Genomic DNA, 21984 nt, shown 5'->3' with positions numbered 1-21984 from the left:
GAGGACAGAGGGCAGACACATGGAGTGGTTTAAGACTCATACTGGTCCAAAGCAAGGTTGCGTACTGACCCCACTTCTCTTCTGCACTGTTACAGACTTTGTGATGAGAAGAATGATGGCTGCTGCAGAGGACTCTGGCATTGTTTGAGCAAAAGATAAGCTGTGACACTTGGATTTTGCAGATGATATTTTTATACTGGACAACAACTTGGATGGAATGAAAAGACTGAGCATAAAGACAAAAGAAGCCAAAGTGGGACTTCGTATCTCTATGCAGAAGAACAAAATCATGGAGCTAGGAGAGAATGCTGTCAAACAACAATGGATATGTGACTGATGGAGAAGAGTACAAAAGAGTTGATGACTTAGTCCATCTCGGAAGTAAAATATCTGCTAATGGTAGCTCACTAAAGTAGCTAAGGCAAGACTGGGCAAAGCCAATGGATCGTTTTCCCATTTGTCAAACATCTCGAAAAGCAGAAAGATACATCCATGTACTAAAATGAGATTATACAATGCTATTGTCTTCCCAATACTACTGTATATCTCAGAAACATGGCAGATGATGGAAGTACATAAAATAAGCTGAATGCCGCGTTGTTTAAGAAGAATCTTGGGAATTCATAGGTGAGATTGTGTCACCCATGTGGAAGTGTTGTACACACAGGTCAGTGGACTGCAGATTCAATAATCGAACAGACGGCTATGGTGGTCTGGCTATGCCATCGGGCTACCGCATGGCACAAGCACAAGGCATGTCTTACATTGGATCCCATCTGGAGAGAAGAGAAAGCATGGAACACAAAGAATGACCTATCAGAGGATGATCGAAAAGAATATTACCATCACAGAGGCAATGGGGTACAATGGGGTAAAACACCTTTACAATGGGGTAAAACACCTTGCTCTGGATAGGCAATAATGGGGAAAAATGAGCTGCCTCGAGCACCACGAGGCATGGGAGAGTCTAGAGTTAAACCAGATGCTTCAGAGGATAATGCAAGAAACCTACAGCAGTAGATGTTGGATAATCCACTCCCCCAACATTAGACCGCATCCTGATTTCTAATAATTAGTGATTAGCTTAAGTCCTGAGGCACAAGGTTTAATATACTGGTCAACATTTTTATCGTCATTAACTGTGATATTCTGAATATTCTTGCTATTTATATATTCAGTCCCTTTTCTAATCTTTTTAATTCTTGGCCTCAACAACTTCCTGTGGGAGTGTTTTCCACAGTCTAATTACACATGGTGAGAACAGAGTATATCAGTTTTGAATTTCCCAACTTTGTTTCACCAGATGTCCCCTTGTTCTTGTATTATAAATCAAGAAGAGCCAGAAGTTCCTGATCTACCTTTTTGAGACCATTCATTATCTCACATACTCTTAATCTGTACCTCCTCTTGTTCATGTCCTTTCAAGGATAAATAACCCCAACCTTTTCAATCTCTCTTCAAATGAGAGGTTTTCTAGGCCTTTGATACGTTCCAAAGGTAAAATAAAATGCTCTCCAGAAGTATGTCTGAGCCCTGGGAACAGGTCCTCTCTGGTTGGAACCCAAACATGGAATGACTCCAACACAATCTCATTAAACTCTCTCTTCAATTTGGTGAGAAGATAACAAGGGAGTCCTGGAAGCTGCCTCCAGCATCTCAGTTATTGGCACTTCTTTCTGCAAAATCCTCTGAGTGCATTGGCAAAAGCCAGGCCAGCTCATTCATCTCAAGTCTCCACACCATGCACAACATTATTCTGAGTCTAATTTCAGTTCTTCAGTTGTGGTGTTAATGTAATGTTGTTTTCAGTGCTCGGGAAAAGGCATCACGTCAAGATCAAGAGGTGCTGAGTCCTTGCAGCTTCTCCTGACATCACTTAGAATTGTGAGCATCTGGCTCCACTGGAAACCAGCTTGGTGTCCACAGAACTGATCCACAGCATCGATCACATGCGTCTTCCCACAACGTCCAACTCAGGTGTGGGCACCTCTAGGCACAAAGGAGCACGACAGTCTGTTTATGCCTATTCAGCACTCTCCCAGAAGAGCCTATTGCAATGTTGACACTTGAGTATGAGGAACCAGACTGAGACCCACTAAACAGATATCCCAAGTCAACAACTCTCCATCACCTCTGAACCAGGCCAGATTCAAACCAGCAACAGAGAAAGCGAGAGCACACGTGCATACAGATCCCCCCGAGGCACCATATCACCCCTAGCTGAGTGGCCATCAACAATAAACCATTACTCCATTCCTCACAAACATTGGGCAACTCACTAGGAGACGTGCAATGAACTGGGGTTAGGATTTTGCAAAACGAGGCCTGACGTTAGACACCTGTGTGCATATAAAAGAATGTAAATAAGTGGCCTGAAGGAGCTGAGCATCCAGCAGCTCCTACAGTCTTCAGCGGGAGTTGTGGGTGCTAGGCACAACTGGAAAAGTAGGCTATTTATTTCAGGAGCCTAATATGGATTTAAAAGCCTGATGTCAGGTCTCTCGTTTTTTAAAATCTTGCATGTGTTTCATTACTTATGATGCCTCAGTAGGTCTGATTCCCTCTGTCACATCCAACCTTCAATGCTTTCTGTTTTTAAACACAACCTTGAACACCACACTATTAATTCTGCCTGCCCATGCCTGTTGTAAGTTGAAAGCTTACCATCTGCCGTGAGACCTGTCCCGCTAATGAAGCGAGCCTGGTGCCAGCTCTGCTCTTTTTACTCCTGAAGACCCCATCTGCACGCTTTACACCAATAAAGATTAAAGCTTAAAACGCACCACACCAGGGAGCAGAGGGGCAGCTGGAGAACACACCAGCTTGCAAAGAAAATTCTGCTGCATCTGCACGTTGCAAGCATGGAGTTGCGGGGGGGGGAACAATGCACTGGCATTCTCAGGGCGAGGGGCAGCCAGCCACCTGGTTCCAGTCCAGTTATGAGCACAAGTCATCCTTTCATCCAGGCCTGAAGGAACATGTTTTCCTCTCTTTTTTTAAATGAACAAGAAGCTACAAGAAAATATTTGGCCTCCAGATCTGATAGGCCACAGCCAAACTCTGCCCTACATTCCAGTTAATACATGTGGGTTTGGCTTCCCATCCAAGGAAAGAGAAAAGGGCATTGATGATCTGGGATCAAGATACGGTTTTTGTTGATATAATTATTCAATGGCTAATCCACGACCCTTGATGTCGGCCTCGGAAGGTCTGTTAAATGCCCAGTTACCATGGAGAGGAGGTGGTTTGGCTGGGAGGTATGGTGCGGCTAAGGAATGCTGTTTAGCTACCTGCCCTTTGCATGTACACACTCAGACCCTGCGTCAGCATCAGCCATCAGAGACCTAGGAATTAAAGCCGTCGCTTCATGGGGGTTATTGCCTAGGATTGGCCAGAAACTAAAATAACCAAGGAACTTTGAAGGCTGTACTCCCTGCAGTCAGAACTGCTATTAAAGACCACAGGCCTTCCCCAGTGTAAACACAGAGTAACTCTGGAGACTTCAGTGGAGTCATTGCAAATTCATATGGGTGTAACAGAAATCAGAATCAGCCCCCATCCCCTCCTAATGCCTCTGAACACCTTTTCAAGTAAGTGATTTGATAGAGGAACCAGTAATGTACAATATCAGTTTATATTAACAACCCTTTAGGAGCCAGTCTAGCTTCCTTTGACTTCAGTAGGAGCAGGAACAGGGCCCTGGCTAGAAAAGAAAGGATTGATTCTCTTGTCATTACCAGAGCTGTCCGTCCCGTCCCACCCCCCTCTCCCATCATAAGTCTTATCCACCCCACAACAGGCTTCGAGGAGAGAGGAGGAGACCTCAACACCCACTTCTGGGAAACTTTACTCTCCAATTGAAACTGGCAAAAAGAGGACTAGGTTCTAGAGCATTTCCGCTCCAGGTCACTGGTTCAAATCCAGCCCAGGCGCCTAATACTGAGAGGTACTTAGGCCCCTCAGCACCTTGCAGGATCACATCCAGTCATCACCATCGGGTGGTCAAGTGGCTTTTGTGAAATGAGCTTTATGGATTTCAGCCCAACTTGTAACAGTCACGTATGTTCACGCTACAAAAAAACCCAAAAAACTAATGCTACCACCCTTGGTAGCTTTGTTGCATAAACAAAGGTCTGATTTTGAGAGCCCAGAGCACCAACAGCTCCCACTGACATCAATGGGGGTGCTGAGTGCTCATGAGATCTGAAAATCAGGACCCAAGTAACCTTTTTAACCTTCCAAGCTCCCTCCCAAGTCAGCATGGAGACACACGAGTGGGCCAGGATGAGGGGGAGAGAGGAGCAATTTGCCCTGCCACAGCCCACACTGCATCTGTTCTGCAGATAGATAAAGAGCTTCAGTCTTCAGAGCTGGTATCCAGCACATTTCTCCAGCCCTCAGTTCACTCTCACTCCTCAGGTTGAAAGCCAACAGCAAAATCTTGAGTGTTCATCAGTAAACCAAGAAACCCACATGGCTGCACCACTGGGCCTGCAAGTGGGAGTAGTTTTCATTCAGGACACCGCCACCAAGAGCGAGCAGACGATAGGTTCCTAAGTCCATGGATTTAGGGTGGAGCTAGTCCTTATATTTACATTTATTTCTCATACAAACCGATCAGAGTCCAATACCTTGTTACGTTGATTTAAAGGTCATTCAGAGCCTCTACATGTCCACATGGGGTTTGAGCATCACTACTCTGTCCAGAGAAGATGAACGGATGGGCTGTGTCTGGACACGGGCCGAGTTGCTTCAGTTTGCCAAACTCCTACCCTCTCCTTCTTCGGAGACTAAGGGACGGATGTGACTGACAGAACATTCCCATCTCCAGCTGACTTCAAAGGCAGCAGGATGATGCCTTCAGGGCTGGGTCGTGTTCATAGAGCCATCCCACAAGGCTCAGAGCATTCCATCCCATACAGATACTGTTTATTTTTATACTGCAATAATTTTAACTTCGCTGACAACCAAGAGGTTTACCCTCTGGGTGAGGACTAGGGATGCTATTTTAGACAATCTAAATTAAGAGATTTTTTCAAGAACCCAGCTCTGAAATCTATTTACTCAATAGCAGAGCAAAATCGGTCTTCAAGATTAGAGACAAAAGTGTGCCCCTATTTATTATTACTATTACCGTATATTTCTGTTTCAACATTTGTCTGGGATACAGGACATCTGTCAGATGAAAACAAAATGGACAGACCCCCCCAAAAAGCATAGTGGGTGATACCTCTAAGGAGAAATAAGTTAATTGTTTGTGCCAGCACAGATTTTGAACTAGTGGTTTTTTCTTGTGCCACTAGGCATCAAGCATCCAAAGGGAATGGATTACCAAGAGAACAGCATTTTCCAGTGGTTTTGGCAAATTCACCACAGTCAGAGATGTACACTTAGAAATGCAAATACTACCATTATGAAAAACCCTGTCATACCATGAATCTCAAACTTCTTTATATTCCCCAACTATGCTATACAAAGTACATGGGGGTAAATTCCTCCACTACTGAAATTCACCCCCCTGCGAGGTTGAACTCTGCAGCTGTTTATAATACAGAGCAACACTGCAGATGATCTTAGTACCAGAAATCAAAAGTAGTGTCTTGAGTTGAAATTTCAAAGATTAGGCAAGATGAGCCAAATTCTAGCGTCCGTTATATTGGTGCAAATCCAGAAGAAAACTCCATGCTTTCCTCTAGTGATTCCAGCTTTACATCAGTGAGAGAGGAGAAACTGGCCCAATATAATTACACAGTTTGACGTTTAGGTAGGCAGAAAGTAATTTTGGGATAAGGAAAGAATTTGGCACAGGGACCATAGTAAACATTCCGAGTCTTGCAACAAGTGCCAGGGGACCTTTAATGGCTGCAAGTGGTCCATTTCAGGTCTCACTCTAGTGCTAGTGACAGATGATATGGGCGATTTAAAGTGGTAAAAGTGATTTGATCAAACTCTCCTGCAGGACTCCTGAATTACTCAGATTGTAAACCAGTTGGAGCAGGGATGATCAGTTTGTTTGTGTTTGTGCAGCACCTGGAACACTAGGGTTCGGGCCCAGGACTGGGGCTCCTTGATACTATGATAATACAACTAATAAATAATAATAATTCCCTTCCTGATCCATCTGCTGCTTTGTCATAGGGCCTTGGTCATGTCATTTAATTGCCCATGCCTCAGTTTCCCCATCTGTATCAGTTAGTTAATGTTTGTGAAGTGTTTTAAAATCCTTGGATGAAGAGCATTATACAGTACAAGAGCAATGTAGCAATAATATCTGTTCACAACAACATATTACTGGTAGTAGGATGCAGTAGTTAAAGGGACATTGTGAGTTCAAATTACAGTGTTTTTACAAACACCTTTTTAATAAAACTTAAGATCAATAAAGTTTTTCATGTTACAAAAACAAAAAATATCAATAGAAGCAACTTTAATTTAAAAGAAAAAAAAATCACCCACAAACCTTCTCCTGCTCTACTGGTGACCTAAAAAAAGCCACACTGTACTAATGCATGAAATCCTCAAAGTAATATTGGCTAGAAACAAGTTATTCTGGTTAATCCGTAATTGTTATCCTAGCCAAAAGAAATGTAGAAAAGTAACAGAACAAAAAAAGTAAACATCTGATTTTTAAAAAACTCTTTCCACTTTAATGATTTATGGTGTTAGAAACAGAGGCAAGGACACTGGTTTCTGAAGATTAATATTTTTTATCCTGACAATGCTCCAATAAGCTTTCTACTCCTAGGTCCAAATCTCTCTTGAATTACACCTGAAATGTTTTTGGTGGTTACAGGCTACAGACATAGAATTTACACTGTATCTTGTCATGGTGCACAAAGAAGAGAAGCTGAGTAGACAGGCAGACATGGCTTTAGCAATGGAGAGTTAGAAAAAGGTAGCAGGCACTCAGGAGCTGCAAACAGAAAAGCAAATGTGGAAGGCAGCAAAGGCTACTAAGATCATATGGCAAACAATACAGGTGAAAGGGGGACAGGAAAAAGACTAAAGGAGGAGATGAAAACCTAGGAGAAAAAGTTGGAGGGGATAGGTTAGAAGGAGCAATTGTTTTTGATCAACCTGTCAATTTTTTCCAGGACGTTACTAGTTATTTTTGGCCAAGGATTCCTGACTTGTGGGAAGCTCCATTCTGTTGTGCTGTTCACAGGCAGGATGTCTGCAGCAAGTTCCAACAAGGTTACTAACTCAGCAGCTTGTAACCAGCCAATGCCATCATGTCACGCAATTGCCTGCTTCCCCAACCCACATGCATAGCAGAGAAAACCCCTAAAGAGGGCAAAAGCTTTGGCCTCCAGGCTACATTCAGACACAAACAAAAACTGCCAAGGCAGCAAAAGCAGGCGGATCATAATTCAAATCAGAGTCTAGAGGGCAAACAGCACCAGTGATCCCCCAACCCCCTCCAACCAAAGCCTAGCAGGTTTTCAGAGGACAGCAGCCCAGCATGTAAGAGACAAGTCATCCTGTCTATAATAAATAGAGAGCTCCCAAAACACTGCCTCTTCTGCTAAGACAGGAGTTTGGGAACACATTACAGACCCTTCTCTTCTCCATGGGCTGGAAAACGCAAATTGTCTTTTATTCCTATTAGCCCCCAACCCCACCCCACCTCCCGTTCATCCCCCACCCCATTCTCTATCCTTATCCAACACAGGCCCACCCAGGCCGTCTCTGGGCTATTTCTGGCCGAACTGGAAACACTGACGATCTTCTGGGGAAGCATGAGCATGGGAGGGTTCCAGCCCAGTGGCTGGAAAGGTGAGAGAGCACATCTGAACTTCGGGGTGCTTGGCCAAACATCAGCACTAGGGCCCTGATCCAAAGTCCACCCAAATCAATGAGAAACTTTCGGATGACTTCAGTCAGTTCCAGATCAGGCAGATGCTCGCTCAGGCCTGGGGCACAGCTCCTTGTATCAACATTTGGGCAGGAATTTGATTGTGTTTATGGGATATTGAAAGCCAGAATTTCCCCTCTTCCCTCTACTGCCAGAGAGTTAAAGGCTGATCTGCTAGTGGGTTATGGTTCAACAGGGTTGTATGGTATCATCCATGAACCTAGAAACCGCCCCCCACCCCCTCATCATTGCAGGAGTGTTTCCCGCACATATTTAAAAAGACAGAAGCAAAGGTGCTCCGGTGAATTGACCAGAATAGCGCAAATAGCAACGGGCACCAGAAAGCCTCAGTTTCTAAACCCCGCTCTTCCACTGACTTACTACAGGGACTTGGACAAGTGACCTTGATTATTGGGCCAGATTCTGCTCTCACAGTGGGGTAATGGAGCTACCCCATTGTAACTCAGGCCCTCTGAGAATCCTTCAGCTCACACTTTCACCGGACTCCATTGACCCAAAGGAATTACTGCAGAGCTACAGCAGTGTGAGATGAACATTTGGCCCTCTAACTCAGTTTCCCCATCTGTAAGGCAGGGATAAAAGCAATTGCCTTCCCTATTTTGCAGGGCTGGTGTGCGGATGAGTTCATATTTATACAGCACCATATTTTTTAAAGCACTGTACAAGTGCCAAGCTTTTTATTTATTCCATGTTTTGTCATTACCACCAAAGGGTTCATTCCCCTCCCCTCCTGAGAGCTAAACAAGCAAGTGAGAGGTCACTAGGAGTGGGACGGAGAAAGCACATTCCATACAGTTCATTCTCTCTGAAAATGCAAATGACATCAACTCCTGCTGTCCAGCCACACAAGGGAACTGATGGAAGTACCCAGCAGCCAATGACCAACCCACTCCTGGCAGAACGAGGGGAAGGAATTGTCCAGGATACACAGTGGGATGTTTAACCTAAATCTCATTTCCTCTTCGGTTTCGAGACAAGCAGCGAAAGCAAGACACGACGACGTGTTTTGTGGCAGGCCCATTACAACCACTACGAAACCCTTCCCCGCAAAGGCACAAACAGAACCACCAATGAGAGGAAATAGGGAGCTGAGAGTGAAGATGCATGTTTAATGAGCCAGGCAAGAGAGACACCTACTTGGGGGGAGTAGGGGGAGGTGTCACAGTCTCCCTGCCTCTCTCCCCAGCTGTCATACAAGTGCAATGAGAGAGACAAGGCAGGTGAGGGAATATCTATTGTTGGGCCAGCTTCTGCTGGGGAAGAGACATGAGCTTCGAGCCACACAGAGCTCTGCTTCATCTCTGTGTGGCTCAAACGCTGGTCCCTCTCACCAATAACAAACATCATCTCACCCGCCTTTTGTGTCTAATACCCTGGGACCCACAGGGCTACAACTACACAGCACACATACAAGTGCAATGTGAGTTGTACTCATAGAGCCTGAAACCACTGGGGGCAGCAGGTGCGCAGCACGTTTGGAACTCAGGGCCCTACTTGCTAAGTGAATGAACAGATAATGTGATTACGAACATTAGTTGCCAGAATAGAAATGAAGCCTCCCCTGACCCCTCCCTAGAGAGGTGTGCAAGTATCAGTAGCAGCAGAACCTGCGTGCAGAGGGGTTATTGGGGAGCAATTCAGGGAGTTCTGCACACCCAAGCCGTGTCTGTCTGCTGCACTGGACAGGACTGTGTGTGGGTGAACAGAGCTGGGGCGAGTTGTGCTCTGTGCAGCAATCCTCTTCCCAGCCTCCCATCCCCAGCTTCAGGTTTTAGTGGGGTGGGAGGGGGTGTATTGCATCCCCTGGGCAATATGCCAAACCCGCTTACTCAGACTTGGCACAGAAAGAGGATTTGGCTCTCAGTGCACGTACATCCAGGACTCGTGGTCAGTACAACTCCAGCCAAATCCAGACTTGCACAAGTGACCTGGATCAGTCTCTGCATCTTAGGGGCCTATGCGGATACATCATTATGGAGAGAAATTCTTCCAGCTAGCAGATACTCCACTGATGGTTTTGTTAAGCAAGAAAGGTGCTAAACCAAGTGGCTCACTGGAGGCCAAGGCAGAAAAACCTGAGATCAGAAGAAAGTTTTAAAAAATCATTTTACGGAAACCTTCCAATTAAAATAGTTGTAGTCAAAAGAAAAAAAAAATCCCCAGAGGCAGGATCTGAAACCCAAACATTTGTGCAGCTAATGAGAACATCCACAGTTACATCAGGTGGGGATAGACATGCTTGGAGAAGGAACAGGCTCAGATTCTTAAAGGTTTCAGACACCAAAACTTTCAGTGATTTCAGGGCCAGTTAGACCCCTAAATACCTTTGAGGAGCTAGGCCAGAAACTTCGGCGGCTGTAAAACATTGGCAGGGGGGCTCAGAGACTGCTGTGTAATATCTGAATCTTCTTTCTACTCATCTTTTAAAATGGAGTCGTTCTCAAGTTCACTGTATCCTTTTAAATGATAAAAACTGACTCGGATGGCGGAAGCAGGAATGGAAGGCAGCCCGTATTTGACAAACACAAAAAAGACCCTAAAGCATGGAGTAATTTTGCTGAAAGGGACCCAGATAACAGGTTCAATCCAGATTCCTCTGTGAAGTCTGTGCAGGCAGACCCCTGAACCCATGGGCAAACCCGATGATGTCACTGGAATTGCTTCTCAGGAGGAGAAAGCTTGAAACTGTATATTTCTCAGGAAGGTGATTTTAGTTGAGCTCCAGACAGGTGGAGACAGCTGCCCACAGAGAGCTCACTGCAGGATCAGCATCTAAGACACTGGCAGAAAGTTCTTCTGGCTTCAATGACACCAGAATCTGGACCAAATTATAACCCTGTTTCTCTGGTGGTATTTCTTTCTAGGGCTGCACATTATGCACGCTGGGTTTCTTAACTTCCTGTCAATCCTTTCCTTGGCATTTCCAGCCCCGTGGCATGCAAAAACCTCAAACTAAGACATTACAGAACAGGAAGCAAAGCATAAAATGCTGCTAGGATTTTCAGCGGGTTCTTAATCACAGGGACTGACAATGGTTACCCATATTCTGTCGCTGTGTAGTTAATACATCACAAACATTTATGCTTTCTAGTACTGATGTTTGCTTTCGGGGGGGAGGGATAGTTCAGTGGTTTGAGCATTGGCCTGCTAAACCCAGGGTTGTGAGTTCAACCCTTGAGGGGGCCATTTAGGGATCTGGGGCAAAACAAAAAAATTTTCAGCTTTGCATAGAATAAATTCCCAGAGTCTCTATACTGTTAGTCATAGAAAGTCAACTTACTCCAGGTACCCCGTGGTTCAGCAAATACCTCAGCCGTGAATTAAAAAAGAGCCAACCCCCGCTGTCAAGGAGATTTTCTGCCCATGGGAAGTTCATTAAAGACAACACAGTCTTCTTCATGATTTGGGAACAATTGTCAGGACGAGGGACAGATAAGCAGGATTTCAGAGGCTACAAAAACCCTGATTCTACCGTATCCTGCAAAGTATTATTTCATACCACAAAAAAAAAAAAAAGAGGCAGATGCAATACAATAATAGAAATCATATATCCTCTTGCTACATGCACAGAGAGAGAGAAAGGAGGTTTCTCTGAAGTGACAGGGGTTTAAGGTACTGCTGCATTAAAAATGAAAAAACCTCTTGTACCATAACTTCACAGTTGCTGGGTTTTCCCAGCAAGTCATTTTCAATCCTAACCCTGTTCCCTTTAAACTTTCGTTAGGAGGAAAGACCATGCATGCTTTAATGATGTACCAAGTTTGAGAGTCCTCAGCCAAAGAGCAGGAGAAGGAATGCAACGGTCATAAACCACAGCAATTCAGGACACAAACTAATGTCTTAGTATAGATAATCGCCCAGGACCAGGTTATCAGCCCATCCCTTCAGATACCATGGGTTTCAATTTTCCTTAGACTTTAGGGGACCAGACAAACACTTGAGCTTCACATTGGCCCATCTCTCCCCTACATCATTATTATTTTTGCTTCGTTGTACGTAGTGTTACCAGTCAGATGGATAGAAACTGTAAAGACAGGTGAATGGCTGGGTGGGGAGACAGAAGGAGGGATGGGCTGGCTAGTTCCTTACTTGGGTTTACACCTGCTGAAGTGGATTCCAGAGGGCACCCTGAGCCAGATGAATGGATGGGTGGGAGGGATGCCTCAGTCTCACCTTATGTATGCCCACCACAGGTAGATGCAGGGCTCCAGGTGCCATATTTTAAAGGTGTTTAGACACCTAGTAGGATTTTCAGCAGCGCCTCGGAACCAAACTCAGACCAATTTCATAAACGCGTATGCCTCTAAAGATCTGGCCCCAGGTGCTGGGGGAATAGGTGGAAGGGATGAGGACAGACAGGGATGAAGGGAATTAACAGAAAAGGCAGGTGAATGGATGGAGAGGCTGGCTGGCATCTGTCACCTGGATGTATATCTGCTGCAAGTAGGTGGATATGGGGGAAGAATGGATGGAGGCCCGCTGCAGGTAGTTGTAGGGCACCTGGCGCTGGAAGGGATGGATAGCTGGGTGGATGGAAGGAAGTTGGGGGTGCATGCAGGTTTGGGGGGGCCAAGAGGCATAGAAGGAAGCAGGAGGTGGCTAGATGGGGGCCTGGGGGGGGGTGGCAGGAAGCAGGGGGTGGATAGATGGGGGGCCCGGCTCTCACCTGGATGTAGGCCCGCTGCAGGTAGTTGTAGGGCACCCGGCGCTGGAAGGGATGGATGGGTGGGTGGATGGAAGGAAGTTGGGGTGGATGCAGGTTTGGGGGGGCCGAGGGGTATAGAAGGAAGCAGGGGGTGGATAGATGGGAGCCCGGGGGGGGTGGCAGGAAGAAGGGGTTGGATAGATGGGGGCCCGGGGGGGTGGCAGGAAGCAGGGGGTGGGTAGATGGGGGGCCCGGCTCTCACCTGGATGTAGGCCCGCTGCAGGTAGTTGTAGGGCACCCGGCGCTGGAAATCGGCCCGCACGTCCTCGCTGGCGCGGTGCCGGGAGGCGGCCCCCAGGCACTGGCGCAGGCAGCGCGCCCGGCGCAGCACGGAGCCGAAGAAGGGCAGGTCCCCGCCGGCGCCCGGCCCGAGCCGCCCCAGGGGCTCCCGGCAGCCCAGCCCGCAGCGCAGCCGCGCCTCCCGCAGCTGCCGGTGGCTGCTCAGCGCCCGCTCCAGCCAGCGCACGGCGCCCGCGTAGTCGCCGCCGTCACAAGCCTCCACGCCGCGGGCGAAGAGCGCGTCGAAGGGCGGCAGGGGCTGGGGCTCCGCCGGGCTCCCCGCAGCCTGGCCCAGCAGCGGCAGCAGCAGAGCCCCCCAGAGCCGGCTCCGCCAGCCGGGGGCCATCCGCGCTGCGGGCAAGGCGCGGAGCGGGGCAGAGGGGACCGGGTGCGAGCGCCTCTCCCTAGGCTGCAGCCGCGGGGCTGGGCTCCGGCTCCATGTGCTGCTCGGGGACCTCCCCGGCTCGCCGCCCGCTGCTCCCGGGCGTGAAACTCCACCCCGGGCTCCGCAGCCAGCCGGCGGCTCTTAAAGGGACCCGCGCGGGGCACTCGCTCCTCCCGCTCCGCAGCGGGGCGGGCCGGGCACTGCCGCGGGCTCTGCCGCTCCGCCCTGGGACTCGGAGCCGCCCGGGCTGGGCAGGGTCACGCGGAGTGCAGCCCCCCCCCCTTAGCCCCCCGAGCCCCTGCCAAACAGGAGGCAATGGGGAGCCTGCTGCTCCCCCCGCTGCCACAACCCCCAGCCGGATCCAGCCTCCTACACCAGATCATCCGGCTGCAGCCGAACGAGGAAGAACCCCACCCGGCCCCCCGATGGCACCCCCACCCGTTTGTGATTCTTCACTTCACTGGTCCTGGGGCCAGTTGGCCTTGGGGGAGAGTCGGCTAAGGGTAGGGTGACCAGAGAGCAAATGTAAGAAATCGGACCGGGGGGGGGTAAAAGGAGCCTATATAAGAAAAAGACCCCAAATCGGGACGGTTCCTATACAATCGTGACATCTGGTCACTCTAGGTAGGGGCCAGGAGCCATCACAATATTCTGTGTGTTTGGTTCTAGGGCATGACCGAGAACAAGAAGATGTAGAGATGAAGGGAGCCATGAAGCTGCTACCAAATTGGAAGTGGTGCCAGGGTGACCAGATGTCCTGCTTTTATAGGGGCAGTTTTGAGATTCGGGGCTTGGTCTCAGACAGGTGCCTACTCCCCCAGCCTCCTCCCAATTTTTCACACTTGCTATCTGGTCACCCTAAGTGGTGCACAGATGTCACTATTGAGCTGCCCCCAGAAGAGATGTTCAGTGGCAGGTAGAGCCCCCACTGAGGGTCAGAGCCCCAGTAGGTTCTGTACAAACAAATAACAAAGACCCTCCCTGCCCCAGTGAGCTCACTATCTGCACAAGTGGAGAAAACTGATGACTGGGGCATGTGAGGGGGGGAGAGGGACTAGCCATAAATCCCCAAAGTCTCCTCAGTTTGTTGCAGAAGTGCCTCTCTGCAACCTGTGCCCTCTGGTGCAAAGAAACGGGGGTAGGTCTGATGCTTTTAACGCGTTGGGCCCTGGCCAAGATAGGTAAGATCAGGCTGAGCCAGGGCAGGTATGGGGATAGAAGATAATGAATAAGTGCTGTGGGAAGGAAGCCTAGTTTGTGTATAGATTTCTAGCTACATGCCCCACTCTCGCATGCCTGGGAGGGGCACTGTTTGGTGTGGTGGGGGGTGGAGAAGCCACGGAAGTCCCTCTTAAAATGATCAGCTTCAGGACTAAGCATTTTAAAAAAATAACTTCCCAGCTGCAGCCAATGTATTTTCCTCTGTCCTGCTCCCTCAAATTCCCTGTGGTTGCCTTACTCTTTGCTAAATCTTTTATGACACACTTCAGTCTGCTGCTTGGAGACCTTGGTCTCTGATTCTCTGTCCCCCTTCCTACCTACACAAGTCTCCAACCTCTAGGAATTTTGCAAATAAATCATTAGGGATAGGCACAGTGAGCCAGGATGAAGAGGTCAGTGAAGCATCCTCCTCATCTCCCAGCTGTGTGTATGTTGCGCTCTTTGGGTTCCCTCTTCCAAAGCTATAGTGCCGGCTCTGCCAAAATATTACTCATTTTGGATTCATTTTAAGGGAGTATGTTTTGTTCAAGCTTCTCATTCTTGCAATGAAGTATTTGGCAAATGCAGCTCAATGAAACATTCAAAAATCTCACTCGACACGGGGGGGGAAAAATCTAACTAATTTTAAATCATATTGTTGAATCCCTGACAGCAAAAAAGTTTTTAAAAGAAGTTCAGTTGATGCAGGGGAAATAAGCTTTCACTGCACAGGGCAGACTGGGCAAAAGTCTGTTGGAACCTTTTTTTAGAAACCCTGGATCTCATTCAATCAGGGCTGCCCGGGGTGGGGGGGGAAGTGGGGCAATTTGCCCCAGGCCCTGGTCCCCACAGGGACCCCCACAAGAATATAGTATTCTATAGTATTGCAACCTTTTTTTTTATGGAAGGGGCCCCTGAAATTGCTTTGCCCTAGGGCCCCTGAATCCTCTGGGCAGCCCTGCATTCAATTTCTGACTGTCAGCTCTTTGAGGCCCACCAAACAATGGGCCCACCAAACTCATTGTGGCTTGAAAGCGCTGCTGCAATATAAATCGTTAATAATAATCATGAGAGTAAACCTAGACCAGCCCTGGCAGGTGTCTGTCCAACCGCTTCTTAAACACCTCCAGTGATAGGGATTCCACAACCTCCCTTGGAAGCCTGTTCCGGAGCTCAACTACCTTTATAGTTAGAAAGTTTTTCCTGATATCTAAGCTAAAGCTCTTTCAGTGCACATTAAATTCATGACTTCTTGTCCTTTCATCAGATAGTCCCGCTGGCAGCGTCTTCTCCATAATGGATAAAATCTTGTACCCTTTCCTCTTCTCTAATATAGTTACAGACAATTGTTTCTCCCCTACACATATACCCCGGAGGTCCCCTATTCACAGATTTTGTATTTGTCTTTGTAAATCCTCAAGCCTGCACCTGGTTCAGACTAAATTTAGGGCTGGCAACAGTTCTTGGAGGTGATTGACTTAGCCCTGGGACCTGCCTCACCTCAGGATAAGTTTCACTTCAACAGTTTGAAGAGCTAATAGTCTACATTTTACATCTCCCACAAACTATCCCCCATATAAACACCTCACAATAACTACAATGATCAGCTGGTTCTTAGCTTTCGGCAGAGCCTGTGCACGACCCGGCTTTAGTGAAATATTGAGAAGATGGTCAGACAGAGGGGCAATATACTTGCCTGGGCATCTCTGAGTCACAGCATATGGGGCTGCTCTAGTATATGCTGGGAGTCAAATCGGCCCCAGAATCAGAGGGATGCAAAGACTGAGTAAAGCCCCCAGCTCCTAGGCTGTATCTCCTGAGAGGCACAAGTCAGAATCAAGGCCTATTTGTTATTTGCAAATAGGCTGTATTTGATTTCTTCCTCTATTTCAGGGGTAGGCAACCTATTGCATGGGCGCCAAAGGTGGCACACAAGCTGATTTTCAGTGACACAGTGCCTGGGTCCTGGCCACTGGTCCAGGGGGCTCTGCATTTTAATTTAATTTTAAATGAAGCTTTTTAAACATTTTAAAAGCCTTATTTACTTTACATACAACAATCGTTTCATTATATATTATAGACATAGAAAGAGACCTTCTGAGAACATTAAAATGTATTACTGGCATGCAAAACCTTAAATTAGAGTGAATAAATGAAGACTCGACACAACACTTCTGAAAGGTGCGGACCCCTGCTCTATTTCCAAGTCAATTACACATCACATGGTCAGCATTGAGGCCAGGAAGATTTCAGTGTGTTACCTTTTCTGAGCCAGATGTTCTTTTAGGAAAAATCTTTGTGAAACAATCAATAGAGTTCTTAGGCACAAGGTCTTATTTTAGAGCTGGGTCCTGTCACCTTCCTCACTGAATGCGCCAGATTCTGATCTCACACCAGATTTACACCGGTATTGCTCCATCCACATCAGCAGAGTTACTCTTGAGTTACATCATGTAAGACCAAAAGACATGCATGAATGAGGAAGAACAGGACCCATCGTTCCAGCAATACCAATATTAGTTTATGATCATCATAATTTGTAACCAGGCCCCAAGATGCCTGAGACATCTTTCAAGCCTTTAATGAAAGGAATAATTCTAAATATGCAACAACTCGACCCGTGTCCAGATGCTGTTGATCCTGGCTCCTGCAAGGTTGTTTTGAAAGTTTTTTTTTCCTTACATAAACAGATTCATCAGAAGCTCCCCTCCCAAATACATCCTGAGATGTAGGTCAAATCACTGATGATTTGGCAACATGACAGGAGAAGAACTTTCCCCAAATAATGCATTCTAAGTAGAGCTTATTTATCTGGATCTATATGTCATGCCCCCATTCTGTTTTCATAAGCAGTTTTTGCCCTGATTACTCCCCTTAATTCACAACGGAACTTTGCAAATCCTATATCAAACACTCAAAGCTGTGCAGCCACGAACCTTAAGTAGAGATAGAGTTTCCCTTTTGGTTTGAAGGTAACACTTCTAAACTGCAGGGGCTTGTTAGCTAGGGTACATCACTGTAGGTTTATTAAAGTCATGGGATCTTTACTGATTTACAGTAGCTGAGGATCTAGCCCTGAATCAACAGCTGATTTTTGAGGCATATACCTATCTGTAATCATAATTCCCTTTGTATCAAGAGGAATGGTGATAGTGAAGATGGATGGATGAAGGGAAGGTGAATACAAAGCTTACAAAATGCAAAAATAAATGTGCAGTACAGATTTGAAATATCTTTTTACGAAAAACTCACCCCTTGAGTCATTTAGAAGTAGATTAGTCAGAGCGCTGGAGACTCCTAAGGGGGAGAACCATTGGCATTGGAGGGAATGGTGAGGTGACGTCTCTTTCTCTAATTCTGTATTCTTTGTTTTACTCAGAAGGAAATCAATAAAATGTCATGTTGTGAAAGATCAGGAGGGGATGGGGGTGAAAATACAGGGCGCTTCACGGCATTTAAAGGAGGGATGAGAACGCCGCATCAACTGCTCCTATGGATTTAGCTATCATCTCTTTGCTGATGACTCAGATTACTCCTCCACACCTGACCCATCTCCCTTTGCCCAGTCCCGCATTTCAGCCTCTCTGACATAGCATTCTGGATGCCCCACCAACAACTTGAGTTCAGCTTGGTTAAGGTGAGCTCCTTATTCTTCCTCCCAAGCCCTTTTCACTTCGTCTGTTGCTGCTGACAACACCTCATTGTCACCCTGGGAGTCATTTTCAACTTCTCTTTCTCCCCCGAGATGTGGGCAATGTTCAAATACTGCATTCCCTCCTCCACAACATACAGTATCAAGAGCCTGAGACTTCCTCCCTGCCCTAACAGTTGAACCCTCATCCAAGCCCTGCTTATCTCTCGCTCATCTTGATTACTGCAGCTACATCTTCTCCAATTCCCTATGTCCCCCTCTCCGGTCTCTCTAAAGCTTGCCCGCTTTCCTTGCTTGTCCATCTGACCATGCCACCCACTTGTTCTACCGTTCCGCTTGTGTCCCTTCAAATACAATTTCAAGTCTAAACTGCTTGTCCTCACCTCTGAGATCCTACACAACTCTGTCCTGGTATAAATCTCAGATGTGGTCCCTTAACCCATCTTCCCCACCCTCTGCACTCTACTAACAATGCCAGTCATGAGAACATGTTCTATTTATTGCTCCCATTCCTAGCCCTGAGTCTGGGCGGCCCTGTATGCATACGTAACCCACTGGCAAGTGTGTGTTATAGTTCCACTCTGTGTTCAGTCCACAGAGGATATGATTTGTTAGCTCAAGCTGTGGTCACTTATGCTTTTCGCTCTGGAGGTTCATGGTTCAATCCCTGGTATGTTGACTACGAGGGCGGCCATCACATATAGATCCCACTTTGCAAAGTAACCATCCTCTCCCCTTCCAAATTCTTCCCAAGATACCCTAGTAAGAAACAAAGCCAGCTCTGGGTTGTTCTCTCCTCTGGATCTCCCAGGGTTCTTCTCTTTTCTGATGTTGTGTTTTGGGGTATGTCTACACAGGAGATGGAAGTGTAATATCCAGCTCAAGTAGATAAACCTGTGCTTGCTCTGATAGAGCTAGTGCACTAAAATAGGAGTTCAGCCATGGAAGTATGAGGGGTTAGCTACCCCAAGTGTGCAGCTAGGGTCTTGGATGGGGGGAGTCAGTCTCAGGGAGGCTAGTCTTTTCCACTCCTTGTGCCACAACAGCTACACTTGTATTTGTGATGCCCTAGCTGTGATGGAGCTAGTGCAGGTATGTCTAGATCTCAATGTAAGCTCTGTGCAGTGCTCAGATACCTGGGTGATGGATCAGACTTAAATTACATACAAGAGAATAGAATTATACAGTACCAAGCACACTGTTGGCACTGAACAAGTTATATATTCATGTATCTATATCAATATAGATATATTGAATTAATAAACAACATGAATAGAAGCTTCTCTGTGTTTCCATGTGCAGACAATTGTATAACTTTATTAAATGCCAAGTGCCTGCACACTTTGCTTATCCAGGAACTTGGACTGCAGTGCAGTTATAAATCAAAAACTAATAAAGTTTAACAAGTATATACAAAATACACAACCACAGGCACACTAGTGACTGGGAGGGGTTGGCCAGCTGCCTGTGTCTTTGAGCACAGATTTAAAATAACTCCAAAACACCATGCTACTTATTGTGCTAACAATTCCTAATGCTAACAAATAATTAAACTACATTTTACATAGCACCTTTCCTACCCTAGGGGTCACAGAACGCTTTGCAGATTTAAAGAAAGTTGCAGAGCTGAACAGAAAACACTGACATGATACTAGAAACAGCAAAAATATATTCCTGGAATCATCTGATACAAATACAATCAATACATAGTCCAGAGTTAATGCGGCTCTGGAACGGTTTCAGTGTACAACTTTTGTCTGAACTAAAGCTGTCCACTACAATTATCTATCTTTTTGGTTGTATTCTGTACACAAAGGGCCAAACGTATCCCTAGTGTAACTCCACTGGCATCAGCGGCATTGCAAAAGAGACGAGTTTAGCCCAAAGCGTGTATATGCACAAGCACACACACGCTGGTGCAGGCTGTACGTTGGTGAGAGCGTGATCTACACCAATGGGTTATGGCTTGATTTCAGCAAGGCTCCAGTGAGTCTGATCAGTGGAACAAGGGGAGAGGCCAGTAAGTGAGCTCTCTTTTGGCAGTGCACAAAGGATGACACTCACCCAGGTTATCCACCACAGCATCAAGCCCTCCATTACTGCTCCTCTGAGGGATGAGAAGGAGGGACTAGCAGCCATGCAATGGGTCCCTCTTGCGTGGCCTGCAACGGGCTTGTGGTAGCAAGGCTGCAATATTTGCACTACCATAGAGCTTGTGACCTAAACTCCTGGCCAGGTGGCTCAGAGGAAGTGTGGTGTTAGCCCAGGGCCGACTCCAGGTTTTTTGCCGCCCCAAGCAGCAAATAAAAATTGGCTGCACTTCGGCGGCAGCTCAATCGCGCCACTCCATTCTTTGGTGGCAGTTCGGCGGCGGGTCCTTCACTCCCTCTCTTCTTCTTCGGCAGCAGCTCAAAGAGACAGAGAAGGACTGAAGGACCCCCTGCCAAATTCCCGCTGAAAACCCAGGCAGGCCACCCCAATACTGAACGGAGGGGTGCCCCTTTTTATTGGTAGCCCCAAGCACCTGCTTCCTTAGCTGGTGCCTGGAGCCAGACCTGTGTTAGCCCCAGTCTCTCCAGTGTCACTCTCAAAAAGCCTGATTCCTCTTGCTCTAGGCCGGGTGGCATGTGGAATTTCCCCGTGAGAACCTGGGAGTTTATCCCCTACGATAGGGTAGCACAGTACATGTAAGATAGGCTGATGCAGGCATAGCTGCTAGAATGAGGGATGCTGGGGGTGTGGCATTACCCCATGGCTTGAAGTGGTTTCCATCATATATGGGGATTACAGTTTGGTTCAATGCTCTCAGCACCTCCACCGTACAAATTGTTCCAGCCCCCCTGGATTCATGCAAATGGAAACAATCACAACTGGTTACTATTGGCCTAGGTGAGCTTGGGTGGGATCTGTCCCTGCTGGGTTGAATCAAGAGCAGTGGCCACAGCAAACAGCAGCTACTGGGCGTGCTCTAGTCATGTTCCACTACTGGGCACTACAAACTTTTGCCTGAATTCACACAAATTTCTGTCCTGCTGGCTTTGTCTTTAGCCACAGAGCAAACCTGACTATGGCTGGCTTCCCACAGCTAGAGAGATCTCTCCTTTATCGCGGTGTCTAATGAGCAGGAACCAACTGATTTCAGAGTACTTGGGTTGATCTGCCTCATCAGTGTCTTTTCATGCTAATGCTCAATACCTTAAAGAAGGAACTGCCGTTTCAGAAGGTCGCTAACTACTAGCAGTTGTTCTATATGCAACGGATTCTGGAAGGCAGGTTGGAACTGCAATAAAATGCAGAGGTGGCTCTGGGACAAGATTCAGAACTGAATCATTGCCTTAGAGATACGCATGAGAAACTCGAGAGTGTTTGGGCAGAGATAGATAAAAAAACATGCGTGCCTGACGTTGGGGTTGGGGGGAGTGTACTTATGTCTATTGCAACAAGCAGTCATTTGAGAAAAACAAACCATTATTTGAGATTTCCCTGTAATGTGGACGATCAAAGGGAGTTAGAACATTCCACATGTCAATGTAGTACCGTAGCTAAGTGACCAGACTGGGTATAAGGAGACCAACCTTTTAGTCTCAGTTCTGCTTCTCATTTACTGAATGACCAAGGATTCTTCAGTTTCCTGATCTGTAGAATGGACGGGATGCTGCTCATGTGTCTTTGTAACATGATTTGATATTTACGGAGCAGATCTTCTGGGGATGTAAATAAGGAAGCCCCACTGACTTCAAAGCACGAAGTGTTATTATCAGTGACAAGTGAGGAGCTAGAAGTGGGCCATACAGAGTCATACTGAAGAAATAAATATACAATAGGTGGGGGAGGTAATATCTTCTATTGGAGCAACTTCTGTCAGTGAGAGAGACAAGCTTTCAGGT

General features: G+C 46.9%; 1 protein-coding gene across 3 annotated transcripts in view; it reads right to left on the bottom strand.

Annotated features, from left to right (window-relative positions):
• P3H2 (prolyl 3-hydroxylase 2) overlaps positions 1 to 13206 on the bottom strand; it is a 120828-nt gene extending 107622 nt beyond the window's left edge. The window contains exon 1 of one of the 3 annotated variants that reach the window (XM_030576273.1): positions 12784 to 13206. In XM_030576273.1, coding sequence (XP_030432133.1) covers positions 12784 to 13206 — 423 coding nt within the window. Of the gene's footprint in view, positions 1 to 12342; positions 12371 to 12542; positions 12585 to 12783 lie in introns of those variants that run through there. The other 2 variants (XM_030576274.1, XM_030576275.1) reach the window with 2 other exon arrangements.
• Positions 13207 to 21984: the final 8778 nt, after the last annotated feature.

Source organism: Gopherus evgoodei, chromosome 9 (genome assembly GCF_007399415.2).
Source record: "Gopherus evgoodei ecotype Sinaloan lineage chromosome 9, rGopEvg1_v1.p, whole genome shotgun sequence".
NCBI lineage: Eukaryota > Metazoa > Chordata > Testudines > Testudinidae > Gopherus > Gopherus evgoodei.
Note: the sequence above shows the minus strand (reverse complement) of the source record. Positions and strands in the feature narration are given on the sequence as shown.